General features: G+C 41.9%; 1 protein-coding gene across 3 annotated transcripts in view; it reads right to left on the bottom strand.

The window, feature by feature from the left end:
- Tcp11l1 (t-complex 11 like 1) overlaps window positions 1-15,655 on the bottom strand; it is a 50,124-nt gene that overhangs the window by 20,849 nt on the left and 13,620 nt on the right. For 2 of the 3 annotated variants that reach the window (XM_087911342.1, XM_087911341.1), the window contains exons 4-7: window positions 8,580-8,712; window positions 7,239-7,359; window positions 6,197-6,417; window positions 1,223-1,359 (exon numbers count right to left, since the gene is read on the bottom strand). In XM_087911342.1, coding sequence (XP_087767468.1) covers window positions 1,223-1,359; window positions 6,197-6,417; window positions 7,239-7,359; window positions 8,580-8,712 — 612 coding nt within the window. The remainder of the gene's footprint in view (window positions 1-1,222; window positions 1,360-6,196; window positions 6,418-7,238; window positions 7,360-8,579; window positions 8,713-15,655) is intronic. The other variant, XM_087911343.1, reaches the window with a different exon arrangement.

Raw genomic sequence — 15,655 nt, 5'->3', positions numbered from 1 at the left:
TCAGGTGTTCACCTGCAGTCATTCTGGGCTTCACAGAGAGCACCGGGCCAGCCTGGGCTTCACAGAGAGCACCAGGCCAGCCTGGGCTTCACAGAGAGCACCGGGCCAGCCTGGGCTGCAGAGCAGGACAAAACAAAACAAAACAAAACAAAAACAAAAACAAAGCCGGGTGTGGTGGTGTATCCTTTAAACCCAGCGCAAGAAAAGCAGCAAAGCAGCCTACAGGCTGCCAGGGCCACATTTAGAGAACCCTGTCTCAAAAACAAACCAAAACAAATAACAATAACAAGGAAAGACTGACATTTTCTGGTTGTGAGACTGAAGTTCCCTGCTGCTGCCATGAGTAGGAGGAAAGTTAACTGAGATTTGTCAAGATTTCAAGATCAAGACGCAAAATATAAGAGTAAGAGAAACTGGTATTTTCCTTAGGGGAAAACCCTTAATCCAGTGATCTTCATTCTTTTCATGTCTGCTCTTATGGTCTACCCACACAGCTTGTCAGCTGAATTTACTATTATTTTGTTTTCGAGGCTTTAGCAGCATCCCATGCTTTTCCTTCAACTTACACCACCCTCATATATTCTAGACTTGAATGAGAAAGTTGTTGGATTTTGTTTTCTTAATTTATTTAATTTTGGGTTTTTTTTTTTTTTTTTTTGCGTTTTTCCCCCCAAGACAGAGTTTCTCTGTGTAGCCCTGGCTGTCCTGGAACTCACTCAGTACCCATAGCTGACCTTGAACTCAAAGATCTGCGTGCCTCTGCCTCCCAAGTGCTGGGATTAAAGGCTGTTTGCATAGAAGCATCACCCCAGCCCCTGGCATCCATATATTCCCAAGACTCTGGGATGTTCGGGTGGAAGCTCCATTCCAAGTCCACGGCCCTGGAGTTGCCCCAGTTCAGATTCCACCCCTGAGAAAGCCCGTCAAACGGTGACCCCTCCCTAGGGGTGCTCAAGACCATTCCCGCAGGATATTTAAACTGTCCCTTCCTTCTCCGCCTCCTCTCTGAGGGCTGGAAAGCATTTTTATCCATTCAATCTGGTTTGATTTGGTCTGATCTGGACTACTGCGTCAGCTGAGAGGCTGATGGGGTCAGGAACTTTCAAAGGCATCTGTACACCACTGCCCAGCTCAGTTATGGGCTTCTAGTCATGAGAATCCACAGCAGCTGAAGCACAACACAAAGCCAACAGTGGAAAGGCGCCACCAGCATTCCACTTACTTGGCTGCTTCTCCAAGACTTCCTGAAACTTCTTCCTCTCATACTCGACTGACTGCTGCATGAGGTGCGGCCGAATGCTAGTGATAGCAAAGTTGGCCATGTCTACTTTCATTAGGTCCAACACAGAAAAGATTGCTCTGAAAAAAAATAACAAGATTTAGAAGCAGGCAGTAGTGACATAAACACAGTTTAAAGGAGAAGAGAGGTATGTTTCATCCCAGAAGGGCAGCAAAAGAGCCACATGATGGTTTAATCCCAGCACTTGAGAGGCAGAGGCAGGAGGATCTCTGTGAGTTGCAGGCCAGCCTGGTCTACAGAGCGAGTTCCAGGACAGTCGGGACTGTTACACAGAGAAACCACCGTCTTGAAAAAACAAAACAAAACAAAATTAAGGAAATGAATGTGGGGGACTGGGAGATGGTTCAGGGGTTAAGAGCACTTCCTGCTCTTCCAGGGGACCCGTGCTGACTAATTTTATGTCAGCTTGACACAAGCTGGAGTCATCAGAGAAGAGGGAGCTGCAGTTGAAAAAATACCTTCATTAAGATGTGTAGACAGATTTCTCTTTGCGCTTCCAGCTCACAGAAAATGACACAGAGACTTACTATTAATTATGAAAGCTCAGCCTTAGCTTATGCTTGTTTCTAATTAGCCCGTATTTTTAAATCTATGTTCTGCCACGTGCTTGTTACCTCATCTCCATTTTGCTCATCCTGTTTCTTCTTCCCTGAGCTCTGGCCAGAAGTCCTGCCTCTATCTCCTGCCTAACTATTGGCTCTTTAGTAAACCAATCACAGTGATACATCTTCACATAGTGTAAAAGAATATTCCACAACAAAGATGGGGCGTTAGGGAAGCCCGTAGGGTATTTTCTTAATTAGTGTTGATGTGGGAGGGCGCTGCCTGTTGTGGTCGGGGTCACCCCTGGGATGGTAGTCCTGGGTCTATAAGAAAGCAGGCTAAACAAGCCAGGGGAAGCAAGCAGCAAGCAGCATTCCTCCGTGGCCTCCAGGTTCCTGCCCTGCTTGAGTTTCTGTCTTCGGTGAGTGAAATAAACCCTTTCCTCCCCGAGCTGCTTTTGGTTATGGTGTTAGATCACAGCAAAAATAGCCTAACAGCACTGATAGCAGTGCCAGGGTCAAGGGGCACTGCTGTAACAGGCCTGACCATGCTGTTGTAGGGGGATTGTGGAAGAACTTTGGAACTGTGGGTTAGAAAAGTCCTTGAGTGCTCAAAGCCTAGTGGCCTTTCCTACAGGAGCTCGGAATGAGAATGTTGAGAGCAGTGCAGATGATGGAGGCCGGGCTTGGAAGCTCCAGAGGGAAGTCTGAGAGCCACTTAAAGACTCTATCAGGGCTGGTGGCTATTTTGAGTTGACAGTTTGTGGTTCTGGTTAGCTGGGGCAGAAGAATCAGCGGTGACTCACAAGAGACCAGAACCACTGACAGAAAACCTTGGCTTCGCTGGGACAACTGATGCTGCATAATTTGTGGTGGTGAAGACGAGACCAGCATCACTGAGGTGAGGTCCTCTGGGAAGTGTTTCCTCAGTCAGTACACAGAAGCTGTGGTCCAGAGTGGCCAAGGTGGTCCCTTCACTGGAAGCTGAACTTGGTAGTGTAAGAGTCACCCAGGTGGTACTGGTTTTGAAGGCAGAAAGGAGTCATGGAGAGCAGCTGAAGCTTGGCACCGTGAAAGGCCAGGAGAAGCCACTGGCGAAGGTGGAGTCAGAATTGCAGCGGAAGTCCCAGGAGTGAAGGAGTCATGAGGAGAAGGCGAGGCTCTGCACCATGAAGAGAGCCCAGGAAAGGCTGCTGATGGCAAGTGCAGCCCAGCTGCAGCAGAAGACCCCAGCGTTTTGGAGATGCCAATACCACGGGGCAAATGCCAAGAACAGCGGTACCATGACGGAGTGGAGCCTGCCTAAGCCTAGAAGACAGGCTGTGAGTGCAGCAGGGCAGAGCCTGGGATGTCCCAGGCCCTCTGCGGGAGCCCAAAACATCAGGAGTGAGTCCCAGACAATGGGCACTGAATGATTTACACCGTGGGAGTTTGGTTTTACTTCCATCTGTTGGTGACTGTGCCTGGCTCTTCCCTCTTGAAGTGAAAGCATTTAACTTAACACTGACTTTTATAAGAGTGCACAGTTGAGAGACTTTGAGTTTTTGAAAGAGATTTTGGATTTTTAGAGACTGGATATTTTAAAGAGACTGAACTTTGTTTGCTTGCTTTGTTTTTCTGAGACAGGGTTTCTCTATGTAGCCCTGGCTGTCCTAGAACTCATTCTGTAGACCAGGCTAGCCTTGAACTCACAGAAATCCACATGGCTCTGCCTCCCGAGTGCTGGGATCAAAGGAGTGCATCACCCATCACTGCTTATGAAACTGAACTCTGAGGTGTTTGAATATGTAAAGACCATGGGACTTTTAAAGTTACTTACATTTTATATTGTAAAGTTAATATTATTGTGCCATATTGAGGATAAATAAGAAAGAAAGGTTCAAATTGAAAAATAATGTTTGCATGTCAAGCTGACCATGGGTCAGCTGTGCTGGCTAGTTTTATGTCAACTTGATACAAGGTAGAATCACTAGAGAGGAGGGCCTTAGTTCACATTCCAGCACATATGTTAGGGAACTCTCTGGCCTCCTCAGGTGTCTGCATTCATGTGCATACTCCCTCAGACAGGCATATGTATGATTTTAAAAAGATAACAATCTTTTCTTAAAAGTAAAACAAATTTGGGCCAGGCGGTGGTGGTGCATGCCTTTAACCCCAGCACTCAGGAGGCAGAGACAAGCGGATCTCTGTGAGTTCAAGGCCAGTCTAGTCTACAAGAGCTAGTTCCAGAACAGGCACCAAAGCTACAGAGAAACCTTGTCTCGAAACAAAACAAAACAAAACAAAAAATTTGGAAAACAAACACAAAACTAATGGCTTGAAAGAGTGTAAAATTTGCCTAGCAGTGGTGGCATACACCTTTAATCCCAGCACTCCAGAGGAAGAGGCAGACGATCTCTGTGAGTTCGAGCCAGCCTGGTCTACACAGCAAGTTCCAAGCTAGGGATACATAGAGAAATCCTACCTCAAGAAACAAAACAGAACAAAAAGCTGCAAAATTTTAAGGTGTTTTTAATCCCCTTTCCCTCCCCCTCTGCTTCTCACACTTGATGTTGCCTTTCTAGTCCAGAGCAGGTTCCTTGGCTCTGGGCCAGCCCTCCTGGAGGCCAGAGGAAAGACAGGGTCTTAATCTGAGCTGAAGCTCCTTGGTATTCGTGCTTATACAGATAGATTCATTTTCTAAGCAGAGAATGAAAATTAGCCAGGCAAGGTGGCACACATCTTTAATCCCAGCACTCTGAAGCAGAGGCAGGAGGATCTCTGTAAATTTGAGGCCAGCCTGGTCTACATATCAAGTTCCAGAAAAGCCTCTTGGACTGGTGTGGGTTTGTGAGCTGAAGGGAGAGGGCTCCAAATGCATCCTTTCCTGCACATGAGCCTGGAGAGGAAGACTGTGCTTCTGAAGGGCATGGGCCTGGAGCACATTTGATCCTAGTCCTGCTTCTGTGCAGGGCCACACTGCACGTGAGCCTTGGGGTTTTTTGTTTGTTTGTTTTTTTGAGATAGGATTTCTCTGTGTAGTCCTGGAACTTGCCTTGTTGATCAGTCTGGCCTCAAACTTACAGAGATCCAAGTGCTTCTGTGTCCTGGGTGTTAGGATTAAAGTTATGTGCCACCATACCCAGCAAGCCTTGGTTTTTGCTTCTTGTTTTTTGATATGCGTTGGTGTTTTGCCAGCATGAGAGTATCAGATCCCTGGACTGGAGTTAAAGACAGCTGTGAGCTGCCATGTAGGTGCTGGGATTTGAACCTGAAAGACAGCCAGTGCCCTTAACTGCTGAGCCTTCTCTCCAGCCCCTGAGCCTTGGGTTCTTGACTGTCTCCTGAGCTGGGTACTCAGCGATCCTTAGTCATGGTGTAGGCCAGGCAGAATGGAAGGCATTCTCAGAAGCAGGTCAGGAGTTTGTCCTTTGGGTACAGAGTGTGAATTAGCAATTATACCACTGAACTAGAGCATAAAGTACCTCTTAAAACACAGAGGAACTGGGGAAAGAGGAAGGAAGAAAGGAGAAAGTTAATTTTTGTTCTTTTGGTCTGGGTCCACTTGTCCTGAGAGGCATGTCATCTCTACTGGAAACACTCCAATCAGTCTCTTAAGGCCACCCACAGGGAAGCAAAGGCCATCAGAAACCTGCCCATGGGCAGCTGCTGACTTACAGTAATCCCAAACATGCTCATACAGTGCTTCCAAAAACCAGGGGGCTGGAGAGAAGGCTCAGAGGTCAAAAGCACTGGCTCTTTTAGAAAGGTCCTGAGTTCAATTTCCAGCAACCACATGGTGGCTCACCATCATCTACAATGAGATCTGATGTATGTATAATAAGTAAATCTTAAAAATAGAAAAAAGCCAGGTGATGATGCAAATCTTTTAATCCCAGAACTCAGGAGGCAGAGGCAGGCAGAGCTCTGTGAGTTCAAGACCAGCCTGGTCTACACAGTTAGTCAGGATAGCCAGGGCTACACAGAGAAAGCCTTTCTTGAAAAACAAAAAAACAGCCAAGTAGTGGTGGTGCATGCCTTTAATTCCAGCACTCAGGAGGCAGAGGCAGGCGGATCTCTGTGAGATCGAGGCCAGCCTGCTCTACAAGAGCTAGTTCCAGGACAGGCACCAAGCTACACAGAGAATCCCTGCCTCAAACAAAACAAAACAAAACAACCAACCAACCAAACAGATCTCCGACTTTAGTCCCTTAGTACCAGACAAGCAGTGGCTGTGAGTGGCAGGATTTCTACATTTCTGGGTTTTAGATGTTCGTTTTAGAAACATTTTTGAAATGACCAAGTCCCTAGACTTCAAGTGTAAATCTGCAAATAGGTCTTCAACAAGGTGTGCTGTGATGGACTTATTCCATACCTGAAAAGAGGCACTATTTCCTTAATGTCCTTTAGTTTCTTAACTTCCTCATCTCGAGCAGGTGCACACAATGTCCCCATCATGCCAATAATGAATTCTGCCAGCTTGGAAATGTCTAGGGCCCCATTCTCTGCTTCCTGTTTTATCAGTTCCAGATCCAAGACCTCAGTTATCTGGTTTCTTAGTCTAGTGTGACCAGGCAGCAGGAAAGACAGCAGAGTCTACAAGAGAGCACAGCCAAGCTCAGACAGCGTTTCTTAGGCATCAACTTACGCACAAAAAGATTTATAATGTACAAAAGTAAAGGATCGCCAACTGCTATTATGATGCTACACATATTTTTAGCCTCTTACTTAACAAATCTATAGACAAACATGCACATGAATCATTTAGAATAGCTATTTAAGCCTTGTTTATATTCTAGCAATCGCCTGGATACAAGAAAAAACTGAAAGTTAGTTGGTTAGTTTGTGTTTGTTCTTTGAGGAAGGTCTTGCTGTGAGTGCGGTCCAATCTGGCTACAAGCTGGAGACCACCTGCCTAAGCGAACCAAGTGCTAGGATCATGGGTATGTATTGCATGTGTGGCTAAGAATGACTAGTGATAATCAAAGAAAAATATGGTTGCTAAGGAAGCCTGTGGGCCATTTTTCCAGATAACAATTCTTCAGTGTGTGAATAGTAAAGCCACTGCAGAAAAAGCCCTTCCACGTATAGCCCTCTCTATCCCAAGGCGCAATTACTTTTTGGTCAACATAAATTGAATGTGTCCATATCTAGTAAAATTCATAAGTACTCTATATTTCATAATGTAAGTTTTGTTGTCTCTAAGCAATATGAACGTTTTCTTTGTACAAAAGTAGCGTCTTTGGGTTATCACAGTTTGGTTGAAAATTTTTTTAAAGGGGCAGCGGTGCTAAGTCAAAAGTACTCAATTCAAATTCCTTCAAATGACTTTGTGACCTCAATCTCTGTAGAGTCTTCTGGAATAGCAACATAGGCTGGATGAACACTCTCTAGGCACGATTCACTCTTTGCCTCACCTCTTTGATCTCTCCTACAAGTTTGATGGCATGGTCATATGTTGGGGGGTCTTCACTTAGCTGGACACTCAGGCAATCCCAGAAAGCTTTATGTACAATCTCCTTTACTCTCTTCTCCAAGCTGAAGACAAGAAAAAATAAAAAGACAAATGCAATACTATATATATATATATGTATATTCATATATATATGAATCTAAATCATTTTCAAAATCATAAATTCTATGGCTATAAGGTAACAAATCTTCAAAACCATAGGACCAAGGAAAGACGTCCCAGATATAAACTGACAACACTCTAGCTACTTTGCCTCTTAAGAGTGGATTTCACGGGCAGGAGAGATGGCTCAGAGGTTAAGAGCACTGGCTGCTCTTCCAGAGGTCCTGAGTTCAGTTCCCAGCAACCACATGGTGGCTCATAACCATCTGTAATGAGATCTGGTGCTCTCTTCTGGCCTGCAGGCATACATGGAGACAGAATGTTGTATACATAATAAATAAATAAATCTAAAAAAAAAAGAGTGGATTTCACATCACTTAGTAGGGCAACATGAATCCAATGAATAGCGTATAACAATGCCATAAGGGGAGATGACCAGAGGCTGGAGAGATGGCCCAGCAGCAAAGAGTATTTATGCTCCTGCAGGCAGAGGATGCGGATTTACTTCTCAGCTCCCCCACATGATGGCTCATAACCATCTATACATAACTCCAGTTCCAGGATCCAACACATCCAACGTGTATGTTCCTGCGATACATACACGTGAATACAGGTGCCCACAGAGAGCAGTACATACACTTAACTGCTGAGCCTTCTCTGCAGCCTTTTTATTATTACTATTATTATCTTGTTTGGGTTTTGCTTTTTGAGATAGGGACTCACATAGCCCTGGCTGGCTTCTGAATTGCAACATAGTTGAGGATGACCTGTAACTGGCCCTCCTGCCTCCACTTCCCCGCTCTGGGATTACAGCTGTGTGCGCCCCTATCTCCCCCCCCCTCCCCGGCTTCCTTGTCTTCACACAGTTAATTCGGCAAGGGATGCGAGTTAGAGCTGCAATGCAGTGACAGTCACAAGGAAATGGATGGGACATGTGCTGCAAACAAAGAAATGGCTGAGCCCTCACGGGGAAAAGCAGGCATGAAAGCTTCCAGACTCCAGACTCTTTCCTTGTATCCTGAAGCATCCGTGGCTATGAGACCCATGTTCACAAGTCCCTCCTAACCTAGGAATATTTTTAGCACTGCTGCACAAAAGGAAGAATGTACTGCATACACTGGCACTGAACGGGAAGCCATTCCCAGAACTGGAAATGCTCTAGTAAAAAAGTCCATGCACGTACCTGCCTTCTGCTAACTCAACAGCGTTAATCCGGAAGTCTCCATTTACCACAATTTCATGGGCTAGAGCCATGTTGGTGACTCCTTTTGCTGTTTCTAGAAGTTCCTCTACAGTGACAAGCCGAGGAGGACTAGCTGCAATGGAAACCCAGTTTAAGAAGTTTGTTGAGCTAAGGCCTACAGCAGTAGCTACAATGATATCTGGAACCCAACATTTCAAACAATAGGTTTAGTTTTTTCTTTTTATGTAGAATACTAAAAGTAATGAGTACTAATATAATACACAAAACATATGTATGTATGTTTCCACTAACACTGCTCAATAGAAAATAGCACAATAAATTGGGATTGAAAACTTAAATTGCCTATTTTCACTGTCTCAGTAAGCTAAAGGTTTATGTTCTGCCTCTGCTAATTCCTGTCTTTCAAAAAGAAAAATAGGAGTTCAAGGCCAGCCTGGTCTACAAGAGCTAGTTCCTGGAAAAAAAAAAAAGAATTGAACGAGACTCCTAAGACAGAGAGAGAGCCGGAGGAAACAAGCTCCACTGGGAGCAGAAGCCAGAAGCAAATCCAGCCCTGGGAGCCAACCCAGTCTTGGGACACTGGCAGACCAGAATTGAGTCAACGACCTGACTCAGAGTCCAACCTCCACTGGAACTGGAGTGGGACTGAACCAGTTACCTAAGACAGAGCAGAAGCCAGGAGCAAACCCAGCCCCGGGACATGAGCAGATCAGGATTGAACCAGAGACCAGATCCAAAGTCAACGATCGCCACCAGAACAGGTCTAACTCCAAGCCAGGGACTTCTACAAGGGGGGATCCAGACCAAGATTTACAGAAACAGATCAAAGCCAGCAACCTAGGCCAAAGTAGGCCTGAGACAGCAAACTACACGGGAGCAGACCAAAGCACAGGAGTACTGAGCTATCTCCAGGAACAGGAATAACCAACAGGGTAACTAGAACTGTGACACTGACTGTACCATGAGGAACAACCATCTGAGCTTTGGATTCACTGGCACCTAGAACATTATTCAACAGAATCTCAGACAGCCCCAACCACACCTTTTAGAGGAAAAGATAAGTAGAAAAGGTAAGATCACATGCTACACCACAAAGAGCAACACAACACCAGTAAAACCGAAAGACCCTGCAAAAGGAAGACCTGAATAACCAAATATGGATGAACCAGAAGAAAATGATCTAAAAAATAACCTCAAGAGAATGTTTGAAATTCTTAAAGATGAAATGAGAAATTACCTTAAAGAAATGGAGGAAAAAAACAAACAAAAAATTGGAAGATATCAGCAAATCATTTAAAGAAAACCAAGAATAAGAACTCAAACATATAACAGAAACTATTCAGGACTTGAAAACTGAGATAGAAAAAATAAAGAAAACACAAGCTGAAGGAATTATAGAAACAGAAATCATGAGGAAAAGAGCAGGAACCACAATGGCAAGTACGAACAACAGAATACAAGAGATGGAAGAGAGAATCTCAAGTGCTGAAGATAAAATAGAGGAAATAGACTTCATCAGTTAAAGAAAACATTAAATCTAAAAAAAGCTTAACCCAAAATATCCATGAAATATGGGACACCATAAAAAGGCCAAATCTTAGAATAATAGGTATAGAAGAAGGAGAAGTTCAACTCAAAGAAACAGAAAATTTATTTAACAAAATCATAGAAGAAAACTTTCCCTATCTAAAGAAAGATATGCCTATGAAGATACAAGAAGCTTACAGAACATCAAATAGACTAGATCCAAAAAAAAGTCCTCTTGCCACATAATAATCACAACACTAAACATACAGAGTAAAGAAAAAATATTAAGAGCTGCAAAGGAAAAAGGTCAAGTAACATATAAAGGCAGACCTATCAGAATTACACCTGACTTCTCAGTGGAGACAAGGAAAGCCAGAAGTTTGTGGTCAGGCGTTATGCAGATATTAAGAGACCATAGATGCCAGCCCAGACTACTATTCCCAGCAAAACTGTCAATCACCCTGCATTTTCAGAATTAGTATAACAATATAGAATTATTTTGATTATGTAGTATGATATCAACTTTCCTAATTTTACTTTTAATATTTTGCATCTTACATGTAAGTCATATTTAAGTAATAAACAGATGCTTGTTACTTTTGTAAGTAAAAAAAAAAGCTGTTGATCACCACAGAAGGACAAAACAAGATATTCCATGACAAATCTAGATTTCACCAATACCTAGCTACAAACCCAGCCCTACAGAAAATACTAGCTAGACGGAAAACTCCAACCCAAGGAAAATGGCTACACCAACACAAACACAGACAACTGATGACCTCATAACAGCAAATCCCGAAGAAGAAAAAAATGCACAAATTAACATCACCAATGATAAAAACTAAATTAACAGGAGATAGCAACTACTGGTCATTAATATCCCTTAATGTAAATGGACTCAACTCACCCATAAAAAGGCACAGGCTAAGAGATTGGATACGAAAACAGAATCCATCCCTCTTCTGCATACAAGAAATGCATCTCAACCTCAAAGATAGACATCATCTCAGAGTAAAAGGTTGGGAAAAAAATATACAAATCAAATGGACCTAAGAAAGAAGCGGGTGTAGCTATCTTAATATCTAACAAAATAGACTTCAAGCTAAAATCAGTCAAAAGAGACTAAGAAGGATATTTTATATTAGTCACAGGAAAAATCCATCAGGAGGAAATTTCAATACTGAACATCTATGCCCCAAATACAAGGGCACCCTCATATGTCAAAGAAACACTTCTAAAGCTTAAATCATATATTAAACTCCACACCCTAATAGTGGGAGACTTTGACACTCCACTCTCACCACTGGACAGGTCAATCAAACAAAAAATGAACAGAGAAATAAGAGAACTAACAGATGTTATGACTCAAATGGACTTAACAGACATCTATACAATATTCCATCCAAACAAAAAAGAATATACCTTCTTCTCAGCACTTCACGGAACCTTCTCAAAAACTGACCACCTACTAGCCTAAACAAAATACCAAAAAAAATTGGAATAACCTAATGTACCTTATCAGATCACCATGCTTTAAAACTACAAGTCAACAGCAATACCAATTCCAGAAAACCCACAAACACATAGAAATTAAACAATGCTCACTTGAATCATCAATGGGTAAAGGAAGAAATAAAGGGGGAAATTAAAGACTTCCTAAAATTCAATGAAAATGACCACATAACATACCCAAATTTATGGGACACAATGAAAGCGCACTAAATGCCTACATAAAGAAGCTGGAAAAATCCCACAGTAGTGAATTAAAAGAACATTGGAAAACTTTAGAACAAAAAGAAGCAAACTCACCTAAGAGAACTAGATGGCAGGAAATAATCAAATTGAGACCTGAAATCAACAAAATAGAAACAAAGAAAACAATACAAAGAATCAATGAGACAAAGAGTTGGTTCTTCAAGAAAAATCAACAAAATAGACAAACCTTTATCCAAACTAACCAAAAGGCAGAGAGAGAATATCCAAATTAACAAAATCAGAAATGAAAAGGGGGATATAACAACAGACACGGAGGAAATACATAGGATCATCAGATAATATTTTGAAAACCTGTACTCCACAAAATTGGAAAACTTAAAGGAAATGGACAATTTTCTGGATAAATATCACTTACCAAAATTAAATCAAGACCAGAAAAGCAAATTAAACAGACCTATAACTGCTGAAGAAATAGAAACAGTCATCAAAAGTATCCCAACCAAAAAAAGCCCAGGACCAGATGGTTTCAGCTCAGAATTCTACAAAACTTTCAAAGAGGAACTAATATCAATACTCCTCAAATTATTCCACACAATAGAAACAGAGGGAACACTGCCAAACTCTTTTTATGAGGCTACAATTACCCTGATACCCAAACCACAGAAAGACATTACTAAGAGAATTACAGACCAATCTCACTCATGAACATTGATGCAAAAATACTAAATAAAATACTAGCAAATCGAATCTAAGAACACATCAGAACCATCATCCACCATGACCAAGTTGGCTTCATCCCACAGATGCAGGGATGTTTCAACATACGAAAATCTGTCAACGTAATCCACCATATAAACAAGTTGAAAAATAAAAACCACATGATCATCTCATTAGATGCTGAAAAAGCATTTGACAAAATACAACATCCCTTCATGATAAAGGTCTTGGAGAGAGCAGGGATACAAGGAACATACCTAAACATAATTAAGGCAATATGCAGCAAGCCAACAGCCAACATCAAACTAAATGGAGAGAAACTCCCAGCGATTCCACTGAAATCAGGCATAAGACAAGGTTGTCCACTCTCTCCATACCTATTCAACATAGTTTTTGAGGTCCTAGCTAGAGCAATAAGACACCAAAGGGGAGATCAAGGGGATACAAATTGGAAAAGAAGTCAAACTCTCACTGTTTGCTGACGATATGATAGTTTACATAAGTGATCCCAAAAATTCTACCAAGAAACTTCTACAACTCATAAACACTTTTAGCAATGTAGCAGGATACAAGATTAACTCAAAAAAAATCAGTAGCTCTCCTGTACACAGATGATAAAAGGGCTGAGGAAGAAATCAGAGAATCAACACCCTTCACAATAGCTACAAATAACATAAAATATCTCGGAGTAACTCTAACTAAACACGTGGAAGAATTGTATGACAAAAACTCTAAATCTTTGAAGAAAGAAATTGAAGAAGACACCAGAAAGTGGAAAGACCTCCCATGCTCTTGGATAGGCAGAATTAACATAGTAAAAATGGCAATCTTTCTGAAAGCAATCTACAGATTCAATGCAATGCCCATCAAAATCCCAGCAAAATTCTTCAAAGACCTCAAAAGAACGGTACTCAACTTCACTTGGAAAAGCAAAAAAACCCAGGATAGCCAAAACAGTCCTGGGCAATAAAAGAACTTCTGGGGACATCACAATCCCTGAATTCAAACTCTACTACAGAACTACAGTACTGAAAACAGCCTGGTACTGGCAGAAAAACAGACAGGAGGACCAATGGAACCGGATAGAAGACCCGGATATCAATCCACACATCTTCGAACACCTGATATTTGATAAAGAAGCAAAAAATATCAAATGGAAAAAGGAAAGCATATTTAACAAGTGATGCTGGCATAATAGAATATCAACATGTAGAAAAATGAAAATAGACCCATATCTATCACCATGCACAAAACTCAAGTACAAATGGATCAAAGACCTCAACATAAAGTCAGCCACACTGAACCTTATAGAAGAGAAAGTGGGAAATACACTTGAATGTATTGGCACAGGGAACCACTTCCTAAATAGAACTCCAGCAGTACAGACACTGAGAGAAACAATTAATAAATGGGACGTCCTGAAACTGAAAAGCTTCTGTAAAGCAAAGGACACGGTCAACCAGACAAAACGACAGCCCACAGAATGGGAAAAGATTCACTAACCCCACAGAGGTCTGGTCTCCAAAATATACAAAGAACTCAAGAAATTGGACACTGAAAGAACACATAATCCAATAAAAAAAAATGGAGTACAGACATAAACAGAGAACTCTCAACAGAGGAATCTAAAATGGCTGAAAGACACTTGAGGAAATGTTCAACATCCTTAGTCATCAGAGAAATGCAAATCAAAACAACTCTGAGATTCTATCTTACACCTGAAAGAATGGCCAAGATCAAAAACACTGATGACAACTTATGCTGGAGAGGTTGTGGGGAAAAGGGAACACTTCTGCATTGCTAATGCAAGCTGGTACAAACCCTTTGGATGTCAGTGTGGCAATTTTTTAGAAAATTAGGAAACAACCTTCCTTAAGGCCCAGTAATACTACTTTTAGGTATATATCTAAAGGATGCTCAATCGTGTCACAAGGACATGTGCTCAACTATGTTCATAGCAGCTTTGCTTGTCATAGCCAGAACCTGGAAATAACCTAAATGTCCTTTGATTGAAGAATGGATTAAAAAAAATGTAGTACATTTACACAATGGAGTACTACACAGCAGAAAAAAGTAACGACAGCTTGAATTTTGCAGGAAAATGGATTGAACTAGAAAACATTATTTTGAGTGAGGTAACCCAGACACAGAAAGACAATTATCACATGTATTCATTCATAGGTGGCTTTTAAACATAAAGCAAAGAAAGTCAGCCTACAAACCACAATTCCAGAGAACTTAGACAACCATGTGGACACTAAGAGAGACTTAGATAGATCTAATCTACATGAGAAGTGGAAAAAGGTAAGATCTCCTAAGGAAATTGGGAGTATGGGGACCTTGGGCGAAGGTTGAAGGGGGGAAGGGAGAGACAGGAAGGGGAGCAGAGAAAAATGTAGAGCTCAATAAATATCATGGAAAAAAGTTAAAAAAAGAAAAATACACATATTTACAATCTTTTCTGGTGTCAGTGAGATGATGACTCAATGGGTAAAGGGGTCTGCTGCCTGTAGTGGTATATTATTTGTATTTTGATAAATCTTGCCTGAAGACCAGAAGCAAAGCTAAAGTCACTAGAGGTCAGGCAATGGTGATACAACACCTTTATTCCCAGGGTTTGGAAGACAGGTGAATCTATCTCTGTGAGTTCAACGCCACCCTAGGCTATACAAATTCAACACAGAAACAAATCCACGTGATGATGGCTCACACTTTTAATCCCAGTCCAAGGAAGTCACATATCTTTAATCCCTGCACTAGAGTGAATATAAAATGGGAGGAGAGAGGCTTGGCTGCTTAGTTTGTAGTCGCCCAACCTTGGTAGAGGAAAGACTTCTCTAGTGAGTTCACTGCTTTGTTTTTCTGGTTTTCAGGTTAAACCCCAATTTCTGTCTCTGGGTTTTTATTATTTGTGCTACAGATGCCAAAACTGTTGATTTGAGTTCCATCCTTGAAACTCACATGGTAGACAGACAGAATTGAATCCTGCATGTTGTCCCTCTGACTTCCACGCGTGTATTGTGGCATGTGTGGCCATAAGTACTCACATGTAAACACAAATAAATATATTTTAAAAAGATTTCTTTCTGCTTCCA

The sequence above is a fragment of the Myodes glareolus genome, chromosome 10 (assembly GCF_982192425.1).
Source record: "Myodes glareolus chromosome 10, mMyoGla1.1, whole genome shotgun sequence".
Taxonomy (NCBI): Eukaryota; Metazoa; Chordata; class Mammalia; order Rodentia; family Cricetidae; genus Myodes; species Myodes glareolus.
Note: the sequence above shows the minus strand (reverse complement) of the source record. Positions and strands in the feature narration are given on the sequence as shown.